We start from the raw sequence: 25,265 nt of genomic DNA, 5'->3' as shown, positions 1-25,265 counted from the left end.
CTGTGAGCCGACTTGGCAAATTATCACATTATATTCAATTAAATGATTAGTAATATTTATTTAATGAAGACTTACAGTGGGAGGTTTTATGACACTGTGGTGAAGACGGTGGTGATATTTTCACTACATGGGCATTAAGTAAACTGAGAACACTCAGAACACATGCAGTCAATGGTGTGAGTGTGTTTTTGTGAAACATAGTAAAGAGTTTAAAAGACTGAAAAGTCCTGCTCTTTTCATCAACTGAGAAAATCACATAATCTTCAGAAGTACTGGATGACATTTTAAGCCCTAAAATATTATTTTGTCCAAAACAAGTGAAGCTAATTACCAGTCATGTGTTTTAAGTGCAGTATGTTTTACCTCTAAACATAATGTAATTTACACAACAAAACCAAATAGTAATGGCAGTAATGCAAGAAGCAGGGTCTGCTCACTCCTCTTTCAGTGTTGCCACATGTCAGTGTCAGAAACCTGGTGGTTTTTCACTGACAGTACTGACTGACTGTTGATATATGTGGCCATTTGCTCAATATGGTTAATTTTACAGACCTGCAATTTGTCTCACTTCAAACAGCAGGGTGCCCTCTCTCCAGGTTAGTGCTCCATCCCTCTGCTGAGGCAGATGTTCAGCCAGGTGTGTATGTGGGACACAGAAGCACGGATATGCAAAACAAACAAATACACATGCAAATCAAAGCAGAATTAAAGTAAGTGGTGGAAATTGTATTTTATCAAATATTATGCTGCGAGTGGAGATGAGGCTCTTCCCAGGATTCTAAGTGTTAAATGAGTCACTTTGGTAGAGTTCATTTTTGACACATTTTAAAAGCCATTTAGCTGACAGGAGAACACACATCCACAAAGATTGCTACACTGACCCTCTCTTGTTATGAGCAAAAACTTCTACACAAGCAAACAGACACGGCAAGTGAAGCTGATCCTCATCTCTGAATGAATAAATCAAGTTTTTATCATTGTGTCATGCATACTGTACAACTGAGCTGAACTTCATTTTTATTACATTTATATAATTCTATTTTTGGATAATTTTTTATTCTAGTTGGCATCAATGTGGCACATACTGTACATATATTTCTAATAGATTATGCTTGCTCTTTGGCCTGGCCTCGGTCTTCTACTGACTGATGGCCAGAGTTATTGCGCTTAATGATGGAAGATCACGCTGACACAGCAGGACCTTAGAAAAACTGTCCTCATCCCACCCGGCCACGTCCTATGGGGCTTTCTCCCCTGAATGCCCTGCAACCAGTCTCTCCCATTGTGGCTCACTGATCCCAAATGTTCCTAAAAATCACACACCTTCTCCACCATTTAATCTACATACTGCAGCAGGCATTTCTCCTGATAAGCTCACTCTCTTTCAATGAAAGATAAAATACGAACTGTAATCCATCAGTGAGAAAGTGTAGTTTTGGAAAGACTTTATTGTGCTGCACAAGTGAACACTAATGTGGTTTTGCATTAAGTGCACACAATACAAGAGACAAAGAGAGATAATAAAACATTGCACAGGAAAACAAAGAAGAATAAAAGTATATAATTTACACATCTTGTCATAAATAAAGTCTACACATCAGTGACTATGAAGTGGTTCATTTTACATAAAATACACAACTTCTGAGTGGATGTCTGCTGCAACGCCTGGGGGTTTTTGGAGGAGAGATTGTGTAGTTGAAGAATAATGTTAATGAAGTAATGTTAATTTCTATGGAACAGATGTGAGAATCTTTAGCAGTATTGGTCCCATCTGAACCTTTATGTAAAAATAATCAGAAGTAACATGGCACATATGTTGTTTGTGAACATTTCCTTGAGGATGCTTTACGAGGGTTTTTTTTAAGAATACATCTTCTCTACATATTCATTGCTATATATAAGATCTAGGTCCAAGTTAAAGATTAACCTGAACGATCATTAATACAGCATAATCTAAGTAAATAAATGAACGGTGATGTTAAGATGTCTCTGCACAGTGGAGACGAAATGATTTCGGCTTTGGTCAGATTCCACTACTTTCCTCTACATGAAAAAACTCATTTGTCTCCTTTTCTCAGGCCCCAGTACACACCAGTTACACTGTCTGGAACTATGCTTCCCTTTGTCAAGAGCATCTCATGCTAAGATGATCCTAGCCTCAAGCTGAGGCTAGGATCATCTTAGTCCTAAGGTGCATTTAGGGAACATGGCCCCCGGTTTGTCCCACAAATACATAACTCATTCATCTCACGTTGATGCTGCTCTTGAGCAGGGAGGTCATAAAATATCTTGTATAAGTTAGTGTTAAAGGCTTCCCAACTTAGATGAAAATAAAGATTTAAAGAATCTCCTCCTCAGGCCAAAGAGGTCAGTTTCACATTGTTCTCTGTGTTTTGTCATTTATTGTAAACCTGTTGTGCATCTCATGTTGATGGGCTGCTCTTTATCCTTCCTTGCCTTCACTTATTTTAAACAGAAAGCAAAGATTGCATAAGAATTATGCAACAACTTCTAATCCATCCATAGCCCCTCCACTACATTGCACGTCACGTGCCCGTCCAGATATTTCTCTTTGCTTTTATGTCTTTCTATCTATTCACACCTAAAGGAGACAACACAAAGACCTTAAATATCATAAGACCTGATGATACAGAAATAGAAAAGCCTTTTGAAGTTACAGTTGAAGAACACCAGGATGTTATTCACAGTAAGTGGTAATAACACACTGTGTTTTCCTTTTCAAGTGAGGCTGGCTGTAAAAGATCGGAAAATCCCTCAATCACCCCGCTATCAGTTGAAATAACGACATCACAAAGCGCTGTGACACAGTAGCAAAGATAGGCACAGGTCTGATAAGTGTAATGTTAAATTTCTAGCAAAAAAATACAAAAAAATAATAATAAAAATGAGAACATAAACAAGTGGAACAACTTATCTGCAACCTGTGTGATTGAGCCGGTGTTTCAGCGTTAGTTAGAAGCGACCTTACACGTTTATTACATGAACTAAAGACAAGTATCAAAGCACAGACTGGATTTAGCAGCAGTATCCTTCCCCTCATCCTCCTCGCCGTGATCAGTTACAGCTAATGTAGAAGCATAAAAGCAACTGTGTGATAAGTGTGTTATGAACATTACTACGTACAGTACATCTTAAAACGAGTAGTAAAATAAAACTTTAAAATATAACTGCAACAAAAAAAATAACATCTTTAGCTTTAATTGTAACAGTGAACAACAGAACAGAGCAAATTAAGACTATTATACACAAAGTGGTCAGATCAACTCATTTTCTTTATCTTTCCAATCTTTTAAACTTCTTGACACTCAGCGGTTTTATTTTCTTTTAATGAGATGGTGGCGTCAGGAGTGAAAGCATGGCTTTTATTTTCATCTTTCTCATCGCTTGTGATGACTTTTTTTTCCTTCATCTAGCTCTGCTGAAAATAATTTACTCCTCCTGCAGCAAAGAAAAGATGATGTATATTTATGTACTGACACTGTCCTATTACAAGGGCCAGGATTTAACCTGTTTCATTACTACAACACAGCGCTTGAAAAATCCAAAGGTATTTGATTCTCTGTAATTGTTGGTCATGGTCAGTGGTGCTATAAAATATCCTAAAATCTTAGAGTTTTTGTAATCTTATACTCCCAATGGCCTCATGTTTCCAGTGTTAGATTCTAGGTGTTTTTTACTGGAATGTGTGAGAAACTCTACTTCCCCCAGCTACTACATCTATACAAGTGTGTCCTCTCTAAAACTGAGGCCAAACTATATCTTCTGACGGGTGAATGTCAGGAAGGTCATCTATGATATATTATCATGTTACACGGTTAAGCTGGGTGTGTCTCTCTGAAAGGGTCTGAAGTCTAATAATGTGGCCTCTCAGATTTCCTCTTCTCCAAGCTGCTCCTCTGAAATTGGGTCTGTCTCATTTATAGATTTAGAGCTAGAGAAGACTAAAAGCTCAGGTTGACACATGAAAGCATGAAAAAGGATCAGACTGAGCTTCTCCTTCTGTCATCAGCCAACTTGACATATGAACATGTTTCACCAGATTTTAATGCTGAGGATTCTGGGAAGTGTGGTCTTTGGAACAGTCGGTACCTGAGGTGCTTGATTGCAAGGCAACGTAGAAGAACTTTAGCTTAGCTTTGCTTTGTTTTTGGTGCCATAAACCTTGAGTTAAAAGGAGAAATGGGGGAGGTTGTTCTCTTAAAAGCATAAAGATGGAGGTGAGGAGGGGTTGTATTGACCCCAGAGTAAAGTAAGGAGTAAAAAGGGGAAGGTTTGGGGGCTCTGGGGTTGATTTTGTGGCTGTCCCAGCCAGCTTGGGGGGACAAGGGGAAGTGATGAAGTTCTCTTGATGTGGTTGTCCTCTGGGGTAACACCTGATTATAGATGGGATAAAAAACAAAGGTCTTGATAGGGTTTTAACACCTGCTGTGTCTTTAAATGTGTCGGCGACGATGGTGGTGATGATGATTGTGCATGTCCTCCATCGTGATCCTGCCCCACACGCCAATCACAAATGCTTCAATCTCGCACTCATTGTCCCCACGAGCGATGCGGAAGTAGCCGTCCTCTCCCCAGTTCTTCCCCCAGGAGTTGGCAGCAATCTGGAGAGGAAATTTATTACACAGATTTTAAAATAGAGTCAACGTACCTACAGATGAGACTGGTTTTAACAGAGCAAACTTGAAAGGATTGTTTAAGTGTTGCAAGTACATTTTGGTAGAAAGACTATGTGCACTCTTAACACTAAACTCACCCAATATTTTCTCGATGTCCCGTCAAAGTTTCTCTCCTCTCCCCACCTGGTGGACAAAGCAGAGAGGATGGTTACTCAACCAGGCATGAGTGTGAAGAGCCAAACAACAGGAAAACAAGATATCCTCAAATCAGCTGTGTCAGAGTTGCAAAGCTATTTTTAAAGTATGGATGATTTCCAACAAACTGTGCTTTCTGCTCAGGAATTTGTGCGCTTGGACACACTTGGCATTATTGATAAAGAAAAGCAGGAAGTGGTGTAAGTGGTGTTCTAGTGGGAAAAGAAGAAAAAATGATTCATCTTATTAACAACATCCTGAAAACAGAGTATTTATGGCTGGACACCGCCTAGCTGAACTCCTGCATCATTCCAATCAAAAGAACACGGAATTCCCCTTTTCCTCTGCTATTTCCATGCTCAACACATGAAACAGGAAGGAGAGGGTAGGTTACGAGGAAGTGAACGCCACCTCAGTCCTGTCAGTGTACGGACTGCAGACCACAAAACTAACACACAAATATACATGTGTAAATCTGAACTTAGAGGCTTATCTTTGCCCTTGTCCCTCGCCAGCAGCTTTGTTCTCAGGAAACCTTGGCAAAGGCCCATAAATTCCCATCATGCCTTGCGCTTTCGTCTTAGCTTAGCTGCTGCCAACTTTTAGACGCCTGCCGTTTCTGCTCGTCGTGATCAAAACATTCTCCCAAAGCCAATTCCCATCCTGTTTTTGCACTCCAGGCCTTTCGTTTCCCAAGAGACTCCCGGTGCCTGGTCGCTTGTTATCTTTTATAAGGGGAAAGGAATGCTGGGAAATAGAGTGGCTAGCCTCAGACTCTGCCAACTCAGAAGCCTGCCACCACAAAACCTGGCAGATAGAGCCAACCTTCTATCAGCAAGTGACTTTATTAGCCCAGTGTTTCCCTGACTGTCAGATGTCACATTGACCAGGAGCAGACACATTACAAACAGCTGTGTAAACAACAGATGCCAACAACAATCTGTAATAGACCAGAGAGATGAGATCTGTGTTTGTGATTGAGAACACATACACACCTGTATATATATATGTGTGTGACGATCCCATATGCATGCCTGCCTGGCTGCATATTTATTGGTATGGACAGAGCCAGACAGAATCGGACCACCGCTGATCTCTTATCTGGCCTCCAATCAGCTCACTTGCTCAGTCGGGGACAATGATGGGCATACCGCTGTGCCCACGTGCCCCGCCCTTCCCCAACGCCCCTCAGCCCACCCCTGACCTCTTCTCCGGGGGGACTGATCCCCCTCTCTCTGTCCGGTGCGGTCAGGATCAGCGGCCCAGACAATGCCCTTTCCACCACAGTGGACCTCAATGCTCTTTCCACAAACTTTCCCAGGCCCTGGGCTTAAAGGAACGCACCGCTATGGGATTTGGCCTATGTAAACACACTGGAGCTTGTGGCTGGCAGGTTGGAAGCTCAAAACACTATGTTCGACCTCCCCTGCACCCCACCCCCACGTCCCCACCCCCCTTCGCTCCATCCGTCCCTAAAGCCGTGTGTGTCGCCAGGTACATCCACATCCAATCATCAGTAGAAGGAGCCAAAGAGCAGGTGGCATTCAGAGAAGCTTGGGAATCCTCAAGAATCACCTCACGCCCTACACACCTCCAGAGTTTACTGATTGAAAAAGTGAGGGTGTAGATGCGTAATTACAGTCCACAGAGTGTGATCCTGACATGAGCATGGCTTGAAAACATGTGCATCCAACAGGACATTTCAGAACAGCATGTACTCTTAAGGTATGTGATTTAAACAAGCTAAGTACAAGTTGTGCGTTTGTCATACACATGCCTGTACATGGCACACAACATCGTAAAATGAAATGTTATAAAATACAAATGGAGAACAGGCACAGGAAAAGGGACCGGCAAAGCTGAGGATCCCTTGTAAACGGCCTGTATTTTGTCTTCATCAGTGGCCAATCAGATATCGTAGCGCTTTTATCGTAGTGCTGAACTCCCTGTCTGGAGTTTTTGTAATGTCTGAGACAGTTTTTCAAGTTGGAGACAAGCTCAGACCCTGAGGTACCGAGGTACAGTCAAATGCACACAAACACGCATTCCTTAGCCCCCATAATAGAGCCATTCCAAGGTAGCTGCTCATTTCTCTAATTTGGAAAGTGAGACTGGTGAGCAGCAAACGTATCATTGTCACAACACACACACTTTAGAAACCAGCTGGATGACTGATGGAGGGGAGCCCTGTAATATATTTACAAGTAAAAGTTTATGTTTATGACTTTTTACAGGTCAGAACATCATCTGGCCTCTCACTGCCCTCCATACAACACATAAAAACAGCAACAAACAACTACCTATCTGTGTTGTGGTAGTCTAAGTGAAAACAAGAGTATTTTACTTTTTTTTATTTTTTATTTTTTTTGGAATAACGAGAGACAGAGGGTGGGGGCAGGTAATCCAGGTGTGTGTGTCTGCCCGCCTGCATATTTGCGGTTGCTGTAGTTACTAGATAGAGGAGGCTGGGGCAGACAGAGGAGTGGAGCCAAGGCGTGTCTCTGAGAGCAATAGCCTGGGAAGGAAGCTTATCCACAAGTATGCTCCTGGCAACGCACAAACACACGCACAAGTGAGGCTTTGAATCGAATCTAGCAACAGCAGCTGCTCAATTAAAACCTGATTCATCCTTAAACAGTTTTTCTTCTGAAGGCAGGCATCTGTAGCAACAGTGAAAACTTGACACGTGAAGATGTAGGATCGGGAAGAGAGGGGATGTAATGTAATCCAGAGAATGTAAAGTTTGTGTAACTTAGCGCATGGTTTTTCCTGTTGATAACTCAGAACGAATAAATGCTTTCATCATCAAACACAAACACATAAAATCCCAGCGCAATCTCAAAACCCAGTGTATTTATTTTGAGTCTAATCATATTTGTGCAAAAAGCAAAACTTCCACTGCTTAGGGTCATGCTATTATTAATACGTTGCTGGTTAACAAAACAGGGCAAAAAAAGTTTTGATATTAAATATTTTCGCTCTGTTACTCTAACTTACCCAGTGATCTTGACTGAGTGCGTGCCATGTTTGCGGTACTGTGGAGGTTTGGTGAAGCTGACGTCAGTGTGTTTGTAGATCCCACTCTTATAGACAAAGAAGTCCTCGTGGACCTCCATAATAGCTGCAAGAACAAACAAGCAGGGCGAATTAGTAAGCGGATATAACTTGTGCACACATATGCACACACACACACACACACACACACACACACAATATTAATAACCTTTATATGGGCTGCTGAATCTATTATGGAGTGGAGAGATAAAAATCTTACTCAAACCTTGATTAATCTAAAAGTAATTATCTATTCACCAAACAAACTTTAATTTCCCCCCTGAGTCACACACACCCAGACATTAGACAAGGTAGCTAAGTGTGTGTGTGTATATGTATGCATGCGTGTATGTGTGTGTGCCAGTGAGAGCCACAGTTGAACTCCATGTGACAATTCCAGCTCAATGGGAATAACCGTCTGGATGTACAGCTCAGAAGTTCCCTCTTATGGAGATCTACCTACTCTAAATCCACTGACATCACTATGTGGACGTCCACTCTTATCAGCAACTCGCAATGCATATGTACAATCTCACACAGACACACACACACACACACGTGCACGCGCCTCTATGCCTTTGTGTTAGAGAGAAACTCAAAAAAGGAAACTTCACATGAAGACAATACGTCTTCCTGGACCACTAAACAGTAAAACAAGAACCTGGCACAGGCTCATAGGGAGTCACAGACACACACACACACACACACACACACACACACACACACACACACACACACACACACACAGACACACACACACACCTACACGTGACTCCTCTACTCAAGTGTACTTGACAATGGTCCAGATGGGCACCAGACAGAGAGGCGAGCTATTAAAGGAAGGTCAGTTCAACCGCACAGACATGAAGGCCCATCATTTCTGACCAGATGAGTGAGGTCAGAGTTGAAACCCCGGACAAAACCGTCAGAGTGACAAGGTCAAACATGACATCATCCTAGGTCATATAACCAACACCAGGCTTCAAGGTGCAAACGTTTGGATTTGTGTGTCCCCTGGGAGCGCAGTAATATTCACTTGGGAGCAAATTTTGACTCTAAAATATTATTCATAAGGACATTGTCTTACCTTGCACAGGGCCATTATCCATGATCTCCTTCATAATCTCTTTTTCCTGAGAGAGAAGATAGAGGGAATGATTTATGGGCAGAGGAGAGAGATGGACAGAAAGATCATTACACGTCAGTGAAATGGAGAGGATGAAAACAACCCCCCTGGATGTTAAAAGTCAGATAACAAGATTGAGTGCAGCGGGGCCCTCTGGCCTTAATGCCTGGCTTATTGACTTCACAGGCCATTGGGAGACAGAAACAACAGGCTGTAATGATTTTGAGAGGCATTAGCTGTCATTTAACGCAGATAGATGCTGGCTGATAAAACCACATGTTGGCTGCGGCTCAGTGACTGACTTTGAATTGGAGGAGATACACACAGACGGCTTCTGGAAGCAGTTTTAGTGAAAGTTACTCAATATTTATTGCTAATAAGGAAGGGCAGATGTGCTTTCTCCATGGAGCAAACTAGAAGAAGGTATTTTTAGAGTTTATACTGACATGAAGAAAAAGACAAGTAATTTGATATTAGAAGGTAAACACAGAAATCTAATTCCAGATACACTTTTGAGTCCTGAGCTGACAGCAGACAATGATTATAGACGATGATATCCACAGTGCAGCCTGTAAATTGGTATAATTCACTCACTGCCATGTTGATCCAATATATATCAAGGCAAACTAATCTAACTAATAAGAACAGATTACTTTACAATTCTGTATTGTATTTCAGTAAATCTTTTAATATTGAATCAACCTGTCTGCACCATGAAAGCTGGAAAACACACAGGTAAAAATACAACTTTGTGCCTTCAGTGGAGAGCACTGTCGAGCACTGAAACTTGTGCATTCCCATGTTCATTCACAAGGGAGTCAAGTACGCATGAAGGAGGTGTGCAAAAACACATAAAACATGTGAGAGGGATTATGTCTACTGTAGCACAAGGAAGTTCCAAAAATGTACAGTGATCTTATTAAAGCTGCCTGTTTACTAGAGATCAGAGAGCGGGTTGGGTGATGAACAGATGTTGGGTAGTTGAGTGTGTGAGAGAATACCAGTGAGAGGATGTTTGTTTATGTATGTGTTTGCTGCGCTTACATTGGATGAGAGCCTGTAGGGCGGCGTGGATTGGTAGATGTCGTTGTGGTAGTTGTGTGTGTTGGGGCAGCGCTGCGTGGCCTGCCTCTTCCCTCTGCCAATCGAGCGGCTTTGCATCATGCAGCGGCCGACCTCCGCTGGCGTTTCCTGCGGGGGTCGGTACGGGTAACAGTCTTCTGTCACCACTCTGTGGAGGAAAGAAAGTTGTCTTCAAGTAATCACTGCAACTTATTTGTAAATAATAATGCTACTTTTGCTTTTAGATGTTGAAAAGGAAGTGCCTACCCTCTACGCCTGAGGAACCACCAGGCTCCATCGATGCGTCCCCCGGCACAGCCCCCCTGGTTGCGAGTGTCACAGGAAATAAGATTTTGGGGCGACAGCTGAGGAGTCATGTGACCCATTGACTGGATGGAGATTCTGTCTGAGGCCACGGCTAGTGAGGAGAAATGGCCATATTACAAAGTTTGCAGGCCAAAAGCCTTTTACAAAAATATTTAATAATAGGTTGCATACTGTTTTAAATGTTTTCAAGAAGCTACGCTGTGGGACAACCAATGTTCAATCATTTATCCGGCACATGTGCATCCATGAATTCTTTTCAGGTGAAGCAAGGCAACAAATATTTGCACAGAAAGATCAGAAATCCATGCTGACAAAAACAGAAATATAATAATAACATCTCATAATAGTATTCTATGGTTTCCATGCATTTTTCCATTATACTGAATTCCCTATGGGACATACCTGCAGTTGAGAAAGCCCAAGAGGCAGCACAGTTGCCCTGGTCCAGCGGTTCATGAATCTTCCCTGGCCACTTCTCTGCTGAGTTGAAGTGGAGCGGCAGACGATCATTCTGAGGATCCATGTTCATCTGACAGATGGACAAAATGAAGAGAAGTTATAGAGACAGTTTATACTAGTCCTGCTTTAGAGCAAAATTCAAATCAAGTTTATTTTTCTTCTCATAAGACTGCCCTTATTGAGAAAACATTAATATCTCTCTGTAAAAACAATTGTTATTGTAACTGACAGGCCAACATATCAAACAGGGATTTATAGTAAAACAGAGAAAACAGCAGCTACACCCGCCAACATAAAGCTGCAGCACTGGGACTTGTCTGGATGTGGTGTGAGGCAGTGCACAGCAACTGTTTGCCCACAACAAAAACAAACTAACAGCCGCAATTAAAATACTTGCGGACGGCTTTGTATGACAAGTTTAGATCACGGGCAGGTTACATAAGTCTTGCTAATCATCCCTGCAGGAGAAGGGACTTATTCACAGGCGATTAGGACCATTTGGCCCAGTGTCAATCTCTGTATAATAGAGAGGAACCTTTGATCCGTGGTCCTCTCTATGAGACCATGACGCCTTTTGGTTACATCAGGACAAAATCGAACGCATCATTTGCACCAGCTGAACTCACACTATTCAGGGAAGCATTAATCCATCTCTGTTCAGGATAGAAATATTACCATGATGATAAATCCTAATTAAGATGGTAAGTCTGTGATAGGTAAGTCTGTGAATATTTTCCTGATAGAGCAAATTCACTCGCAGGTGCTTCTCAGATGCCAAACGTGCTCAATCTATTAGTCTCCACACGAGGCTGGATGCTCTCCTAACCTGCCAGTTATGTGTGATAACAGAGCCCACGCTCCTGTACAACTTAACTTCTCCTTTTGCTCGCAAATACCCTGGCTGCCTGAGCTGCATTCCTCTGATTAACTGGTGAGGTATTCAGTGCACACACGGGCCACCTGATACATAACTCAGGAATGTGCTACTGGTCAGAGATTTGTAGTTGTGGAAGGTCAAAGTCCAAAAATCCAGACACCTGAGGCAGTTCACCAAAAGGCACCATAAAAGAGGAAGAATGGCTTGTGTGTTTGTGTGTATGTGTGTGAGGTAAAAAATTAAGTTTCCAATTTTCCATCCCTTACACAGGAGTCTGTAGACACACAGGAAAGGAGGGAGATTTATGAATGAGCTACAAGGCTGTGATCTGGTTCCTGGCACAGGTAGGGACACGCTGACTGCGGAAGAAGAAGGAGGGGGGGGGGGGGGTCTGTGAGGTTTTTGGGGGTTTTTTGGAGGTGGAAGGAGTTGTGGAATGCTGGGAGAGGTAAAGGGGGTTGGGGGATTGAGGATGGATGAAGGGATGGGTGTAGGTAGGGAGGTGCAGACTGAAGAGGAGGTTGGTCTTTATTCTCTGTGCAGCCACCATCCCCTCCATCTCCTCTGTCTGGTGTTTTGGTTCCGTCTTATGTAATCTGTCTGGGTAAAATGTAAACAAAGGCTGTGCAGAACAGAGTAGGCTGAGGTTCCAGACGGAGACACTATCACATACCGACGAGCCCCCATAATTAAGTGAAGAAAAAAAAAAGTTTTGATCAGCACTCTCTTGTCGTACTAGAACATAAAAACTTGCGTATCACAAAATCGCAGACACAGAGGAAAAATGTGAGGGAGCTTTTAAAGTGAAAAGCCACAACACAATTGTAACAATTCACCTTTTTTCCTCCTGCATTTTCACCTGTCGCTAAAACTTCCTGCCCTCCTCCACCAACGAACCCCACCCCCACCCCCACACCCACATCCCCACGTGTCACACCCTAGTTAATTTGAATAAAGATTTTAAATTAACAGTGTTTTCACGGTCATCTCTTCATTATACATGTAGTAAAAGGAACGCATGAGCCAAAAATAATAGATTAATCATCTTTATCTAGAAGAACATAGGCTTACTCTTTGTGTAATAGTGTAGCTTTAAAACTCGTAGTTTCAATGGTTTGAAGCATCATTCAGCTTCTGTGGGAACAGTAGATGCATAATATGTAATATATGTAATTTCTTAGTGAATATCTTTAATTTTTTGTTTGAAATTTTCCAATTTTAAGGGGAAATCCAGGGTTTAAGAGGTGTAAGAAGTTATGGCCACTAGCAACAAGTATGTGATATTCTTTCAGTCTCTGTATGGAAATTTCTTTTCTACCTTTCAAAAGCAAGGTCAGAGGTCAGCTACAAAACAGTCCGCACTGGGGATGACAAGGATTTAATGATTTCCTTAAGGGTATGTGAGGAAAACAATGTGAGTATCAACACACAAAGTTTGTTCCTGTGCCTTTGAGAATTTGACCACATATTTATTTCTTTGTCTACTGGTACTTTTGGTCAGTTATGTCCTATAAACACCCAGAACAATGCCCTGTCGAGGATGAAGACTGTCTTGTACCTGGATCTCATTCATGTTCATAACAGTCTTGGAGGGTCTCTGTGTGCCCAGGCGGTACCGGATGCCCTCGTCCAGAGTCATGCCGTAGAGCTGACTGTAGTTGGCTGCCTTCCACCTGGAAACACAAAGAACTTGTCTGTAACCATGAGTAGTGAAGATGTTATTGTGTTCCACTGAATGCCTTTTAGAATGTGTGTTTATGTGTGCCTGTGTTTGTTTTTTTTACCCATAGTTTCCTCTATTGACGGCATTGATCATGTCAGACTCCATCAGACAGGCGTTCACTTCACATTCCCATCGTCCTGAGGTCCCACATGTACTACAGTGAAGAGACAGAAAATAGGGGCAAAGAGATGAGACCATTAAAAGGCATTCGCTCTGTAATCACATGAAAATAGCTTCAATTTCCATATTTATCCTAAAGCCAGTGATGTCAGGAGCTAAAATAGAGAGACCATCTCAGACACAAATATGCAGAGGCTCAGTGGGATTCCCAAATAAGAAATTAATTGAGGGAAGAACGTCAGGAAAGAGAAGGAAAGGTTAAAGGGAAACATCCAGCCTTTAACGGCCGCAGAACACAGTCCATTTTTAGTCAGGGGGAATGAAGTAGTCAGGAAGATGACAGAAAAGATAAGAGAGCAGCATATTAATGACGACAGGCAGATGTTTACTTTGGGGATGCTCAGAAATAGGTTGCACTGTGCACTTTCAGATGATTCACTATGTGTGTGAATATGTGTAGTCACGCAAGAGGTGGAAAAAGTATTAAGATCCTTTAATTGTATTGGTAAAAGTACAAAGTAAACATTTTACTTTAAACGTTAAAGTCCTTGCACTTTAAAGTTTAAAATTATTATTTCTAAGCTACTATCTTTCAAATGACAACTTCAAATGGAAAAGTAACCATTGTTGTGAGAAAGAAAACCAGACAGAAACTTGACAGTGACTCAACTTGACAGATGAGTCACTGATAAAAATCCATGCAGTTGACTACAGCTCACCTTCCACTGATACTTCAGGATAAATTATTAAAAAGGTTGCTGCATAAAACATATACTTTCATGATAATGTCCTTTTCTTGCCAATTAATTATTATACTCCCTAGAAACAGCTGGATAGGGAAAATACAGTGATGTATAAATCACTTTTCTACACTATGAAACTATTGGGAGGGTCAAGTTTTATGTCTGAATATATTTAGTCCATTCAGTACAGAAACATTCTGTACTGTCATGCTGATCCATAATTTCTTAAAGGACTAGTTCAACATTTTAAAAAATACACTTTCTTTCTGAAAATTTAATGAGAAATGGAATACCACTCTCATACCTGTATGGTAAATTATGAAGGCACTGCTAGCTTAGCATAAAACCTGAGGACAGCTAACCTGGCTATGGCCAAATGTAATAAAACCCACCTACCAGCATCTCTAAAGCTCACTAAATAACATCTTTTGCCTTGTTTACTCTGTACAAAAAGTCTCAATGCTAAGATAAACTGACTGGCTATGATAAATCTTTTAAAAGAATTGCAAACAGCTTTCAAGCTAGATTCTTTCACTGCTCATGGGAACTTTTACAGCGTCATTGGTGTTTCCTTGGTTTCTTGATTGTGTGATTGTAAATGTTTTTGTTCTCATGTCTCAACAAAACCTCTTATGAAATTGTTGTTAAGCCTTCAAATTGAGTATAAAGTGACTATAAATTATTGTGCAAAGCAGCCACGAGGCCAGCTGCCAATTTGGGAATATCATAAGGACTGTGAGTTAGAGAGAAAGAATGAGGGGTGTTTCCAACACAGGCATGTATACACTGCCATCCATAAGGTCTACTGTACGTTAGACATCATGTTTACAGAGTAGGGAACTTTTCCAAGAGGATTATTAAACACACACACAATGATAAAGAGGCCAAATTCCCCTTTAGTCACAGTGAATGTTTCACTTGTCAAACTGCACTCCTGCCTGCTGAGTCTCTGAGACACATGTGCAAATGCAACGTTTAAGCACACACCTGCATACAAATATACACACACAGCAGCAGTGTTTAGACCTGCGACTGTCTGCCCAGCATCCAACAGAGGACTGTCTGATGGCTTTGATTAGAGGAAAGAGATGATGAACTTTCGCCTCCCTGTCCCTTCAGGAGCTGGAATATAGGCATGCACCTCAGTGCCAGTGGGTCAAAAACAGCAATAAATTCACACAATAATAGTACTGGACACACACAGAGACAGGCATAATGACAGACTTATGGCAACAGGGGGAAAGAGTATGTCTTGGAATGAAATATAAGGCCTGTGAGGACAGTGGGAGGCCATATTTTACATTCCCCGTCACACTCCCTATTAGAGACAGACACCCTCTCCACTTACGAGACTGTACACACCTAGGTGACATGAGGTATACTGCCTCACTGATACTGGCTGATCAGTGGGGACAGAGTCATGCTTGTGTTGGGTTCAGATACGACGTTATGTACATCATCTGAAACACTATGTGACCACGCAAAGACAGCTCATGCTGGTGTTGGCTGTCGTCCAATCTGAAGTCCAATCTGAAGTACAGTACAAATCAAGGCTGAGATAGTTGCTCCTGTGTGAGGTTGCTGATCCAAGCAGGAGGCGCCAGGTTTCGGATCATTTGGAGGAGATAAAGAGTTATCAGGATCCCAGCAGCTCTGGGACGAAAAGGGCCTCAGCTGGAAAATTCATTAACACAACAAGACTGCCACACTTATCATGGTGCATCTTCACACACACGCACACGACTGTAAATATAAGCATTGCTTTAATATCTCATGCTCATTCTGGTCATGCTGTGTTTCTATGTTGTCTGGTGCTGACAAAATCTGCCCAGGAGCTATTTTAAGCTGTAACTGTATAGTAGAGAGAGACAAAGTTTATATTGATCATGACACTGATGTCAAAGCACATGCATTTATCAAGTGTTTTTTGCAGTATTTCCTAACATGTTTGTGAATATCAGTGAAGACATGTCAGAGAGATAAAGGTGTGCGGGAGCTCTACCACTGCTAATGAGAGACTTTGGAGGGAAAAGAGGAAGCCATCTCCTCCTCCTCCTCTTCCAGCCATGTTTCTGAGAGAGTTGGGAGGACGCACATCTGGGAAATTAATAAGTGAAGAGAGTAGGAGCAGGAAAAGGGAGTGTGTTTATCCCCGTGTGCCAAAGTTGTGGTGCAATTTTTCAAGCGTCCATGTGTATTGCCTTAACAAGCACATGTGAGAGCGTATGTGCATAACAGTCTTTTGTTTGGTGGTAAAAGCGGGGGGGGGGAGTTCGCAACATAAATGCTGTTTTCTGGTGACCTAGAACACTGGAGGTTATTTTTTAACGTGCAACTGGTGTTTGCATGAAGAAATGTTAGCATTCATCAACTCCATCCTCGCCTATTTACATGCCCATCAGACCCTTTAGGTCAAACCTAATTGAGATGCCTTGATAAGAGTTGTACTTCAGGTCTGTCAGACCAACACAGCAGCTACTGGAGTTGAACAGCCAGGAATCTTAAAGTGGATGATGTGGAGATCAGCAGGGTCAGCCTGGTTTGGGTTGAACATGTCGTGACAAACAGCCACAGTGAGTTCTTGTTGTGTGAAACTAAATATAATACCAGCGTACAAATGGATGTTAAATCAACATTTCTGTGCAAGTGTGCATGTTCACACATGCATACACAAACAGGGTCTTTAAAGAACATCAAATGACACAGATGTGAGTAACCACAGCGGAGGACAGGTGAGGAATTCAATTTCCCTTCTTCCTCCCTTCACTCACTTAACTCTGTCCCCCGCCCAAGCCTCTTAAGGACTGTTCTGTGTCTCCTTGACTGTCGTCCAAATCATTCAGAAAAATGGCATCAGCTACACCAACTCTGTTGCCCTCAGGGTGTAGAAGGCCAGGGAGATAAAAGTCACTCTGCTGTCACAGAAAGCTGATCTAAAATACTGTTTTTAGGACCTCTCAGCTTCTTGTCAAGGTCATAAGGCAAAGAGTTATTTGTGAAATATCCATCAGTATCCCTTAAGTGGAAAAATAATGTAACCCTGTCGAGGAGATCCGCTCAAGGGGTCAAGATGAGAATAGTTAAGCTTTTTATTACAATATCCAGACTCAATTTTGTCCATTAGAGGAGAATGATTTTTATCTCCATCAAAGTAAGCACACTTCAGAGGCTCAACAGGATATCTGTTTCAATCGTGATTATATTTACCATGTTTCTCAGTAGGGAACATGAAAGAACATAAAAGATTGGCACACACAACATTGCAGCAAGATATGGGAAAAATTAGCATGGGGCTTTTGATTTATTTGCTTAGATTTATTCTCAGTTATGCAGCTACTGCTCCTCCTGCTACAGAGACAGACTGCTGAGCTGTTTGTTACTGATCTTAACAGAGAAGGACAGCATTAACTGCTCAAGACATGGAGCGTTAGGTTTGAAAACAACAGTCTACAGTTATGCTAATGATAGATGTCTTAGAGGTTTCATATTTACTATGTTCACTGTTTTGTGCATTAGCATGCTAATATGTGCAGTGAGCCATAAACACAATGTAAGGACCTTAAACTAAACCATTCAGCCATCATTCATTTTATTGTTTACATTCATTCTTTTCCTGCTTTGACATATCAAAATAAAAGGCCTATTATGGACACAGAGTTAGGATATAGAAGTAGTGAAGGTAGATGGGATCTGGGGTAGGTGATGGGTTGTGTGGCATGAAGATTATGTGATCAGTATAGGATTTCCACTCAAAATATGGATATAAAAATTGGATATTACTCCATGACTTTATTATCAGAAACACATGCTGCACTCAAACATATTGTGCAAACAGACACAACTTGATTCTAAATTCCAGTACAGATCCCAGAGGTCTTACCAAGTACTGTTTGTCAACATGAAATTTAGATGTGTTGCAAAACACATCAACAATTTTTTCATTTGTTGTGATGATGCATCCAAAAAAACATGGCATCCTGAGCTTGAATAATTCACTCAGTATGACCATCTAATGGTTCATGTGAAGTACAAACGGATCACATGTAGTCAAAGTTTGTCAAACTTTAAGCTACTTAAAAGGACATTTGAGGGAAAGCACAGGATTTAAGAGGTTGAAAAAGAAAAGTATAGGATAAAAGAGGGGTTTACATACCATAAATTGCAGTTCTCTTTGTATGTTTGCCCCGTAAAGAACCTGTTTCCGTTTCTCTCGCAGACACCTGAGAGGAGACAAAGAGGAGCATCTTAACATATGGGAGTCTGATGTGGCTAAACAACAAAGATCCCACCACTAATCTCACAAAGAGCCACGCACAGCCTCAAATACAGAGACATAAATGAGACACAGAGAAGCAGACCCACACTTACAAACACACTGGCCATATTCCTTCACTTGCAACCACAATAAAATGTGTTAATAGTAACGTTAATAGTAACTCCTCCAGTGTGTGTGGGTCTGTGTACAAGTGGGTACACACAGAATATGTGAAGTCTAAGGGGCTCTGAGCTCCAGTAATCCAGTGTAGGAATGTGGTGTTAGCTTCTTTCTTGGCTTCCCAGGCTTCCCAGGCCCTTGTCATGCTTTAACCAGCTTACGCCACCTCTTGTGAGATTGAGGAAAAAGGCCACAGAAGTACATTACAATCATAATTAAGCACCTAAAAAATGTATTGGCATTTCAGAGCTGCAATGAGGAGGTTAGGTCCACTCTGCATTATCACAAAGCACAAAAACCAATCTAGGCGTGACACACCATTAACTTTCCTTTTGAATGAATTTGACCCCTTACACTTGAAGTTCAAACCTTGCTTGTTCACAGATTGTGGAAACAATACTGATTTGGTGACAAGTTCATATTGAGGATTATCTACAGGCTGATTTATAGCAGAGGGTGCTGTCACTGAGAATTTCATATGGAATTTAGGGCATGAGCTGACAGACAGTTTACAGTGTGAGTAGGTTTCCTGGCCTCTGGTGTGAGGCCCTGAGCTGATAGTGTGATTTATGACCGAGGCCCTCCGATACCCATCTCCCCCCTCACGGCTGTCTCACCCAGTCTATTACAACTCAGTAAGGCTACCACAGAGCTGCAGCGTGGGACCAGTTATTCATTTATAGAGAGGGATATTACACACAGGAAACTGACTGTTGAACTGACAGTATGTGATTTCATGAAATGGGTGGTTGTGACATTTTTAATTGAGCACAGTTTTTATCTGTATTTAACTCCACTGATGGTGAATGTTAGAAAATTATACCCTGACTGTGACATATAATGAGCAAAGTCCAGTTGAATAAAGCTTTTTCGAGTTATAGACTACAACAATCTGTGACTCGAGGGCAGCGATAAGAGAAAGAACCTATTGTAAAAATCTGTCACTTCCTTCCTTTTGAAGTGCAATAGCTTTTCATGAGGCCGCATGATTGTGTAGTTGAATATGTGTGGGCGTGCATGCTCTTAAACATGCAGTAGTGCATGCGTCCCACTGCGTGATCCCCTACCTTGTCGTCCAGGGAACACATACCTGTGCCGACTCCCCCCGCTACCCCCTGTCCTGCACCCGTTGTCTGTCTCTCCCTCCCTCCACATAGCCCACATTCTTTCTCCTGACCTCCATTCATCCTTCCATCCACCCTTCCTCCCCTCCCTCTGTCTGGGTTAATAAGAAGCCTACTGTTCCCTCGCTCTGTTCTCAGGTAGGCCTCTGCTGCCGCTGGCACATTTTACACCTCTGCACTGAGAAAATGGGACTACAAATGTGTGGGTAGTCATTTAGATAGGTGAGAAAATGAGCTAAATCTTAACATATCTATTTAGGGACAGGGGTCAGAAATGGTAGGTGTAATTTTTATTTCCACTGAGGGGGAAATAGTTTTTGGGGGAGCAGCAGAGGGTCATTTATTTTTTCTTACTCCATATTTATGATTTATTTCAGCCCTCTGGTCTGATATTTATTTTATACAAAAGACATTCAATAGTTACATCAAAAAGATGGCTTCCATGTGCACCATGAGTTATGCTCGGCCATATGTAAAGGACAACAGTCCTATCTCTTTTTTATAGTAATAGTAGTAGTATAGTAATCACAATCAAAACAAGTAGCTAGTGGAAACAATTTGCCCATTTTGAGAGACACAATACATGCAAAGCTAATCAGTGGTTATTGTGGTGGTTATATAAAGTTATCTCTAGCATAGCACGCTTCATTTTTTCACTAAACTGTGCAGTGGCTGCCTGGCCTGTGAGTTTAAATGAGAATAGGTATGTAATTGTAATTCGTTTTCAGGTGTCATGCTGCTTTGCATTGTGGTCCAGCACAGAGATTGTCAGCAGGGCTCTCTGTTGCTTTCTGAATGAGCTTAACTAATTCCAACAGGCCCACACACACCTGCAAAACTCACGAATGCGCACACAAACACGCTAACATTTGTGCATCCATACTTACCAATGAAAGGTGGCTGCACGCCTAAACAGTGACCCCAGAAGTCGGGACAGCAGTCAGAAACAGTGCGGTTGCAGAACAAGTCACAGTAGCAGATGGTGTCCAGGTAGGGCTCCGTGCACAGGTCGTCTCTGCCCGGGCAGCAGCCTCCTCTCCTCTGGCAGTACGAACCAAATGGGTCCCTGATGCCACCAACATGGAGAGGACTGGCAAGCTCCCTCTTGGTCCTTCTAGACAGGATTCTGTCTGCTGTACCCTCTCCCACCAGCAGGAGCAGCAAAGACACAGTCAACAGGATGAGCTTCATGTTAAATCTGTGAGGGGAAGAGGACATATTTATTTAAGGTAATTCTATTACAAGTCATGCTTTCAAAACATGCTTATCTAAACAATGAATAGTTACATAATGGAATGGAAAGAGGTTTGTGAAAGCTGGCCTATTTCTCTCAAGAAGACACACTCCAAATGCTTTACACTTCAGAGGAAAAGAGGTGAAGAGGTTAGACTGTGAGCAGAATAATTGGGGTATGACTGCTGCCAACACACCATCCAACCTCCCACTGGGTAATTCACACACACACTGATGCATATACACTTGTTAGCACACATAGACACACAAGATAAGTTTAAACAAAGCTGGCAGCAAGTGGTCCAAACAGAGACCCACATGATCCTTGGAGATCATCTGCTTACTTCTTCCAACTTTTCCTTTCAAGCCGCCAAGACAAACAGCAGCTGAATATGAAAACGCACTCAGCAAGAAAGTGGTGGATAACAAGCACTCAATAATAGAAACACAGATTGCCTCACATATGAATGATGTACGATGGGGTCCTGTCAGGTCTCAGGGTGAAAGGCTGGTCCTCTGGCTAACTTTTTGGGTGTCTGCCCCCATATTTCCTGTTTGAATGTACTGATATTTAGTCCATGTCGCACTGTATTTGAGTGTATTCACACACCACTGGTTGCATAGCAGTGGCATATAACTCCAGATGCAAACTACAACCACCCTCTGATTAAATAGTGGACTTTATCTGAGAGAGACCTGCCAGTACAGTCACCAGCCATAAGGAGGGGACATTATCATCCAAGATTAGGTTGCTATCACAGTCACGGAAATAAAGTAATGTCCTGCTGTCAAAGCTAATCTGCCACACTTGAGGAAATTGGCTGGGTGAACAAATACGGTCCACATACAGTATTAATGGACCTCAGGCACAATTAAGGGGCAGCAGTAGATGTCTGTTTAACACAGATTACAATATGAACACACTTGTGCTCCAGATGCAGACTCACAACAAGCATTTTAGAACAAATCGGAGAGAGTTATATGTAATGTAGGTTTAAAAAAAAAACCTGACTTTATTTAAGTTACTGTGAGACATTTACATTTTTTTGTCTGTGATTTTGATACAAGATTAAACTTCCACATGGCCACAGTATCAATGATACAGTTTACTCTCCAGTAATGTGAATGTGGTTGTGTAACACCCTCAATAACCAGGCTTAACTTGGTGTTTGTGTTTGTGTGTATGACAGAGAATCACAACTCTCTCTCTGAATCTTGATAAATGTCAAACAATCATCCATACGTATGGTTGTTTGTGTTGAGTGTGTGTGTCTCAGGTTACTGAATGGGTGAGTCTGTGTGGGGCTGCACAAAGACGAGGGGTTGGACCACTGCTTACATAAATAGCATCATTAATTATCCAATCAGATCACAGAGCACAATAGACACTCCGCACATAAAGCGGGGCTCCGGAAAAGATCTTTGCTGTGCTGTTTTCTGCATGACTGCGCCTTTAGTTGAAACACACACACACACACACACACACACACACACCCACATATGGCAGCATGGGATGGGCAGGTCTCCTCCTTTACACAAGTGTTTTGTTGTGGCAGACTCTGGCGCGGTGCAATAAAACACCCACCAGTCTGCTCAGTGATCTGCCGAGGCCTTCAGGTCAAACTGTCAGTGTAAAAAGCAAGTGATGACCATAATGGCGCCTGCTGACAGCACCTCATCAGTAGCTTCCTCATATAGAGCAGCTCAGTTTTTGTACAGAAACTCAAACTAAAAATCACTGTTATTCTACCAGTCACTTTAATATAAGAAAATATTTGATTGGAGTCAGACAATACTGATTATTTTAGCCGATGAGTCGATATCTAAACAAACTATTTACTATATTATATTTGTAAATAAGGAACAGCATCTGTTTGTGAGAAACAGATATTATAGATTTCAATACATAAAACATGATGTCTCAGCTCATTTTATTCTTATGAGACAAAGGTTTTACAGAGAGTCACTGAAGCTGCCATATGGCCCATCCAGACAGCTGTAGCCAATACCGATCCCACACTGCAGCCATGGGACAGATGAATTCTTAGCATGGGCAACCCACACATACACACACACTCTCAAACACACACACACACACACACACACACACACACACACACGTAATGTACGTATCACACAGTGGCAGTAGGAGAACTGCAGAGTCAGCATCACAGCTGGACTTAAATCATAGCTTCAGGACCATGTTCACAACCTAATCTCTTATATCAAAATTATTATTCCTTCTCTATTAAAAGGGGCAGTTCACCAAAATTACAAAAACATATTTGCTCTCTTGCCTCAACTGGTATCAAGCCATCTACTTAGTTTTGGTTTTATTTTAGCAGGTTTTGAGATATCTGAACAATCACTGAACAATATCAAACTAGCCTTTAACAGCATGTTGAAACTTTTAAATTGAAATTTAATTAATTAAATTAATTTTTTAATGCTGTGGGGACAAGAGATGGAAATGTGTTCAACTATTGCTGTGAAGGCACAAATATTAGAGACTAATATCTTAAAATCTACAAATTTTAATCTACAAATAAAAACCAAAATGATCTGCATAGAGGAGTAAAAAACTGAGTTATATTGTAGTTTTGGTCAATTAAACCTTTAATGTCCCTTGCTTACACTTTCTATGCCTGTACTCTGTCACTTTGCTTCACACAGCTGACCTTTGAGATACCACTGCACCACCCACCAGATGATTCAGGCGTCTTGGCCCAGTATATCTGTATAAAAGCTGTTTCAGCTCCATGTCCCTCTGTGTCACACAGTGCTTCACTACTGTCTGTCCAGCTCTATTTTTAAACCACCAACCAGGTCATCAACATTTATGATACTGCACAGGTGTCTAATAAGGCCCGCACAACAGGTGAGTGAAGGGATTACTGCTCTTGATGTATTATCATTCTCATTGTGAATTACACAAGAGGAGCAGCCGCACACTCGCTGGACTCAATAACCTCTTGGAGAAAAAAAAACCTCAGCAGTCTCCCACTCATATTTTTAGACCTTTTATTAACATCTTGAATGTTGTGTCCTACAATCCCACACCCAGAAGTTAAATATGTTGCAACAGTAAAGACTTGACTAACCTCAGTTCTGCACCTTTGGCTCAATACAGATACAAAACAGTGAGTAGTAATGCAGAGAGAAGAGAGGGAAGGAAAGAAAAAGATCAGAAGACATAAAATGAAATAGCTTCAAAGTTTCCTCTAATTCAGAAAGATGTTTGAAGTAACAGGAGAGTATCTGTGACTTTCAGTTTGCACCTGCTTCAAATCTGGCATAAACGAGAGCTGCTGCCGAAAAGTGAAGAAAAGTGAGAAGTCTCTTTACCTTAGGTGGAGAGGAATCTGGGGTTTTGTAATCCGACAGGAGCTTTGCTGATGTGTCGCTCAGGAAGTCATTCACAGGTAGAGCGAGCTAAAAAACAAAAGTCAGCCTCTCTCCAAGCCCTCTATGACAGGATCTGCTCTGTCAGAGTCTGTCTTCTCTATATACAGGCAGTCAGTGAGGGATAACCACTCCCCCCTCCCCAGCGTCCCCCCCCCCACCTCCACCCTCCAACTCTCTGCCCTGTCCCCTGCTTCACTGCTCCAATCTGTGCTCGCTCTCCCTCTCTCCCTCCCTCACACTCACTCACACTCCTTTCCCTGTGACTCCCACAGGTTGGGCTATCTCCTCATGCTGTTTCCTCCTCCTAATCAAACTGGGAACCACCAATCTGAAAGTGACATGCTTTGCACTCAGCCACATCTATATTCACTTCTTCTGCTCCTGGTGGTATTTTCTTTCCTCTGTCACTTCCACTTAAAGCAGTTTCCTCTTCACTGTCTGTGGCTTTTTTCTCCCTTGCAGGGTCAAATCTCCTTGTTGTAGACACAGTGGTGGTGAGCAACTACTGACCTCCTGCCCACCATCTAGTGGCCACATGGTTGCATAACTTTACCTCAGGCAGCCAGGAAAAAATCTGATAGCCCATGGAAGGACCTCCCAGCTTCTAGAAATGTACAAACCAGCCTCTGGGGTGAGGTTTTGGCAAGATGTTTTTAGGGAGGCCAAACACCAAGAAATTTTACGGATGTTTTCTTTCTGCATGAACCACATGTCAGTCGTCTTGAATCTGTTTACATCATCTGAT

General features: G+C 42.0%; 1 protein-coding gene across 1 annotated transcript; it reads right to left on the bottom strand.

Moving 5' to 3' along the window:
- Positions 1–1,430: 1,430 nt before the first annotated feature.
- tinagl1 (tubulointerstitial nephritis antigen-like 1) lies at positions 1,431–24,656 on the bottom strand. Its single transcript, XM_018697616.2, has 12 exons — positions 24,461–24,656; positions 20,770–21,080; positions 18,477–18,543; positions 13,522–13,614; positions 13,296–13,410; positions 10,804–10,930; positions 10,342–10,492; positions 10,057–10,243; positions 8,974–9,019; positions 7,830–7,953; positions 4,775–4,820; positions 1,431–4,622 (listed from the first exon to the last, which is right to left on the bottom strand). Exons 2-12 carry the CDS (start codon positions 21,071–21,073, stop codon positions 4,455–4,457), a joined length of 1,428 nt encoding a protein of 475 aa, XP_018553132.1. The 5' UTR covers positions 21,074–21,080; positions 24,461–24,656; the 3' UTR covers positions 1,431–4,454.
- Between the last annotated feature and the right edge of the window lie 609 nt (positions 24,657–25,265).

Source organism: Lates calcarifer, linkage group LG3, assembly GCF_001640805.2.
Source record: "Lates calcarifer isolate ASB-BC8 linkage group LG3, TLL_Latcal_v3, whole genome shotgun sequence".
In the NCBI taxonomy this organism is placed as follows: domain Eukaryota; kingdom Metazoa; phylum Chordata; class Actinopteri; family Centropomidae; genus Lates; species Lates calcarifer.
The sequence above is the reverse complement of the archived record's forward strand: the minus strand, read 5'-3'. Positions and strand labels throughout refer to the sequence as shown.

What these genes read in the sequence shown, in the direction of transcription:
- tinagl1 (XM_018697616.2), bottom strand. Translation starts at nt 21,073, where the DNA reads ATGAAGCTCATCCTGTTGACTGTGTCTTTGCTGCTCCTGCTGGTGGGA. An exon ending in CCTACAGGCTCTCATCCAAT is followed by an intron (nt 9,020 to 10,056) that starts GTAAGCGCAGCA and finishes CTTCTCTCTCAG; the next exon opens with GAAAAAGAGATTATGAAGGA. An exon ending in GGATAATGGCCCTGTGCAAG is followed by an intron (nt 7,954 to 8,973) that starts GTAAGACAATGT and finishes TTGTTCTTGCAG; the next exon opens with CTATTATGGAGGTCCACGAG.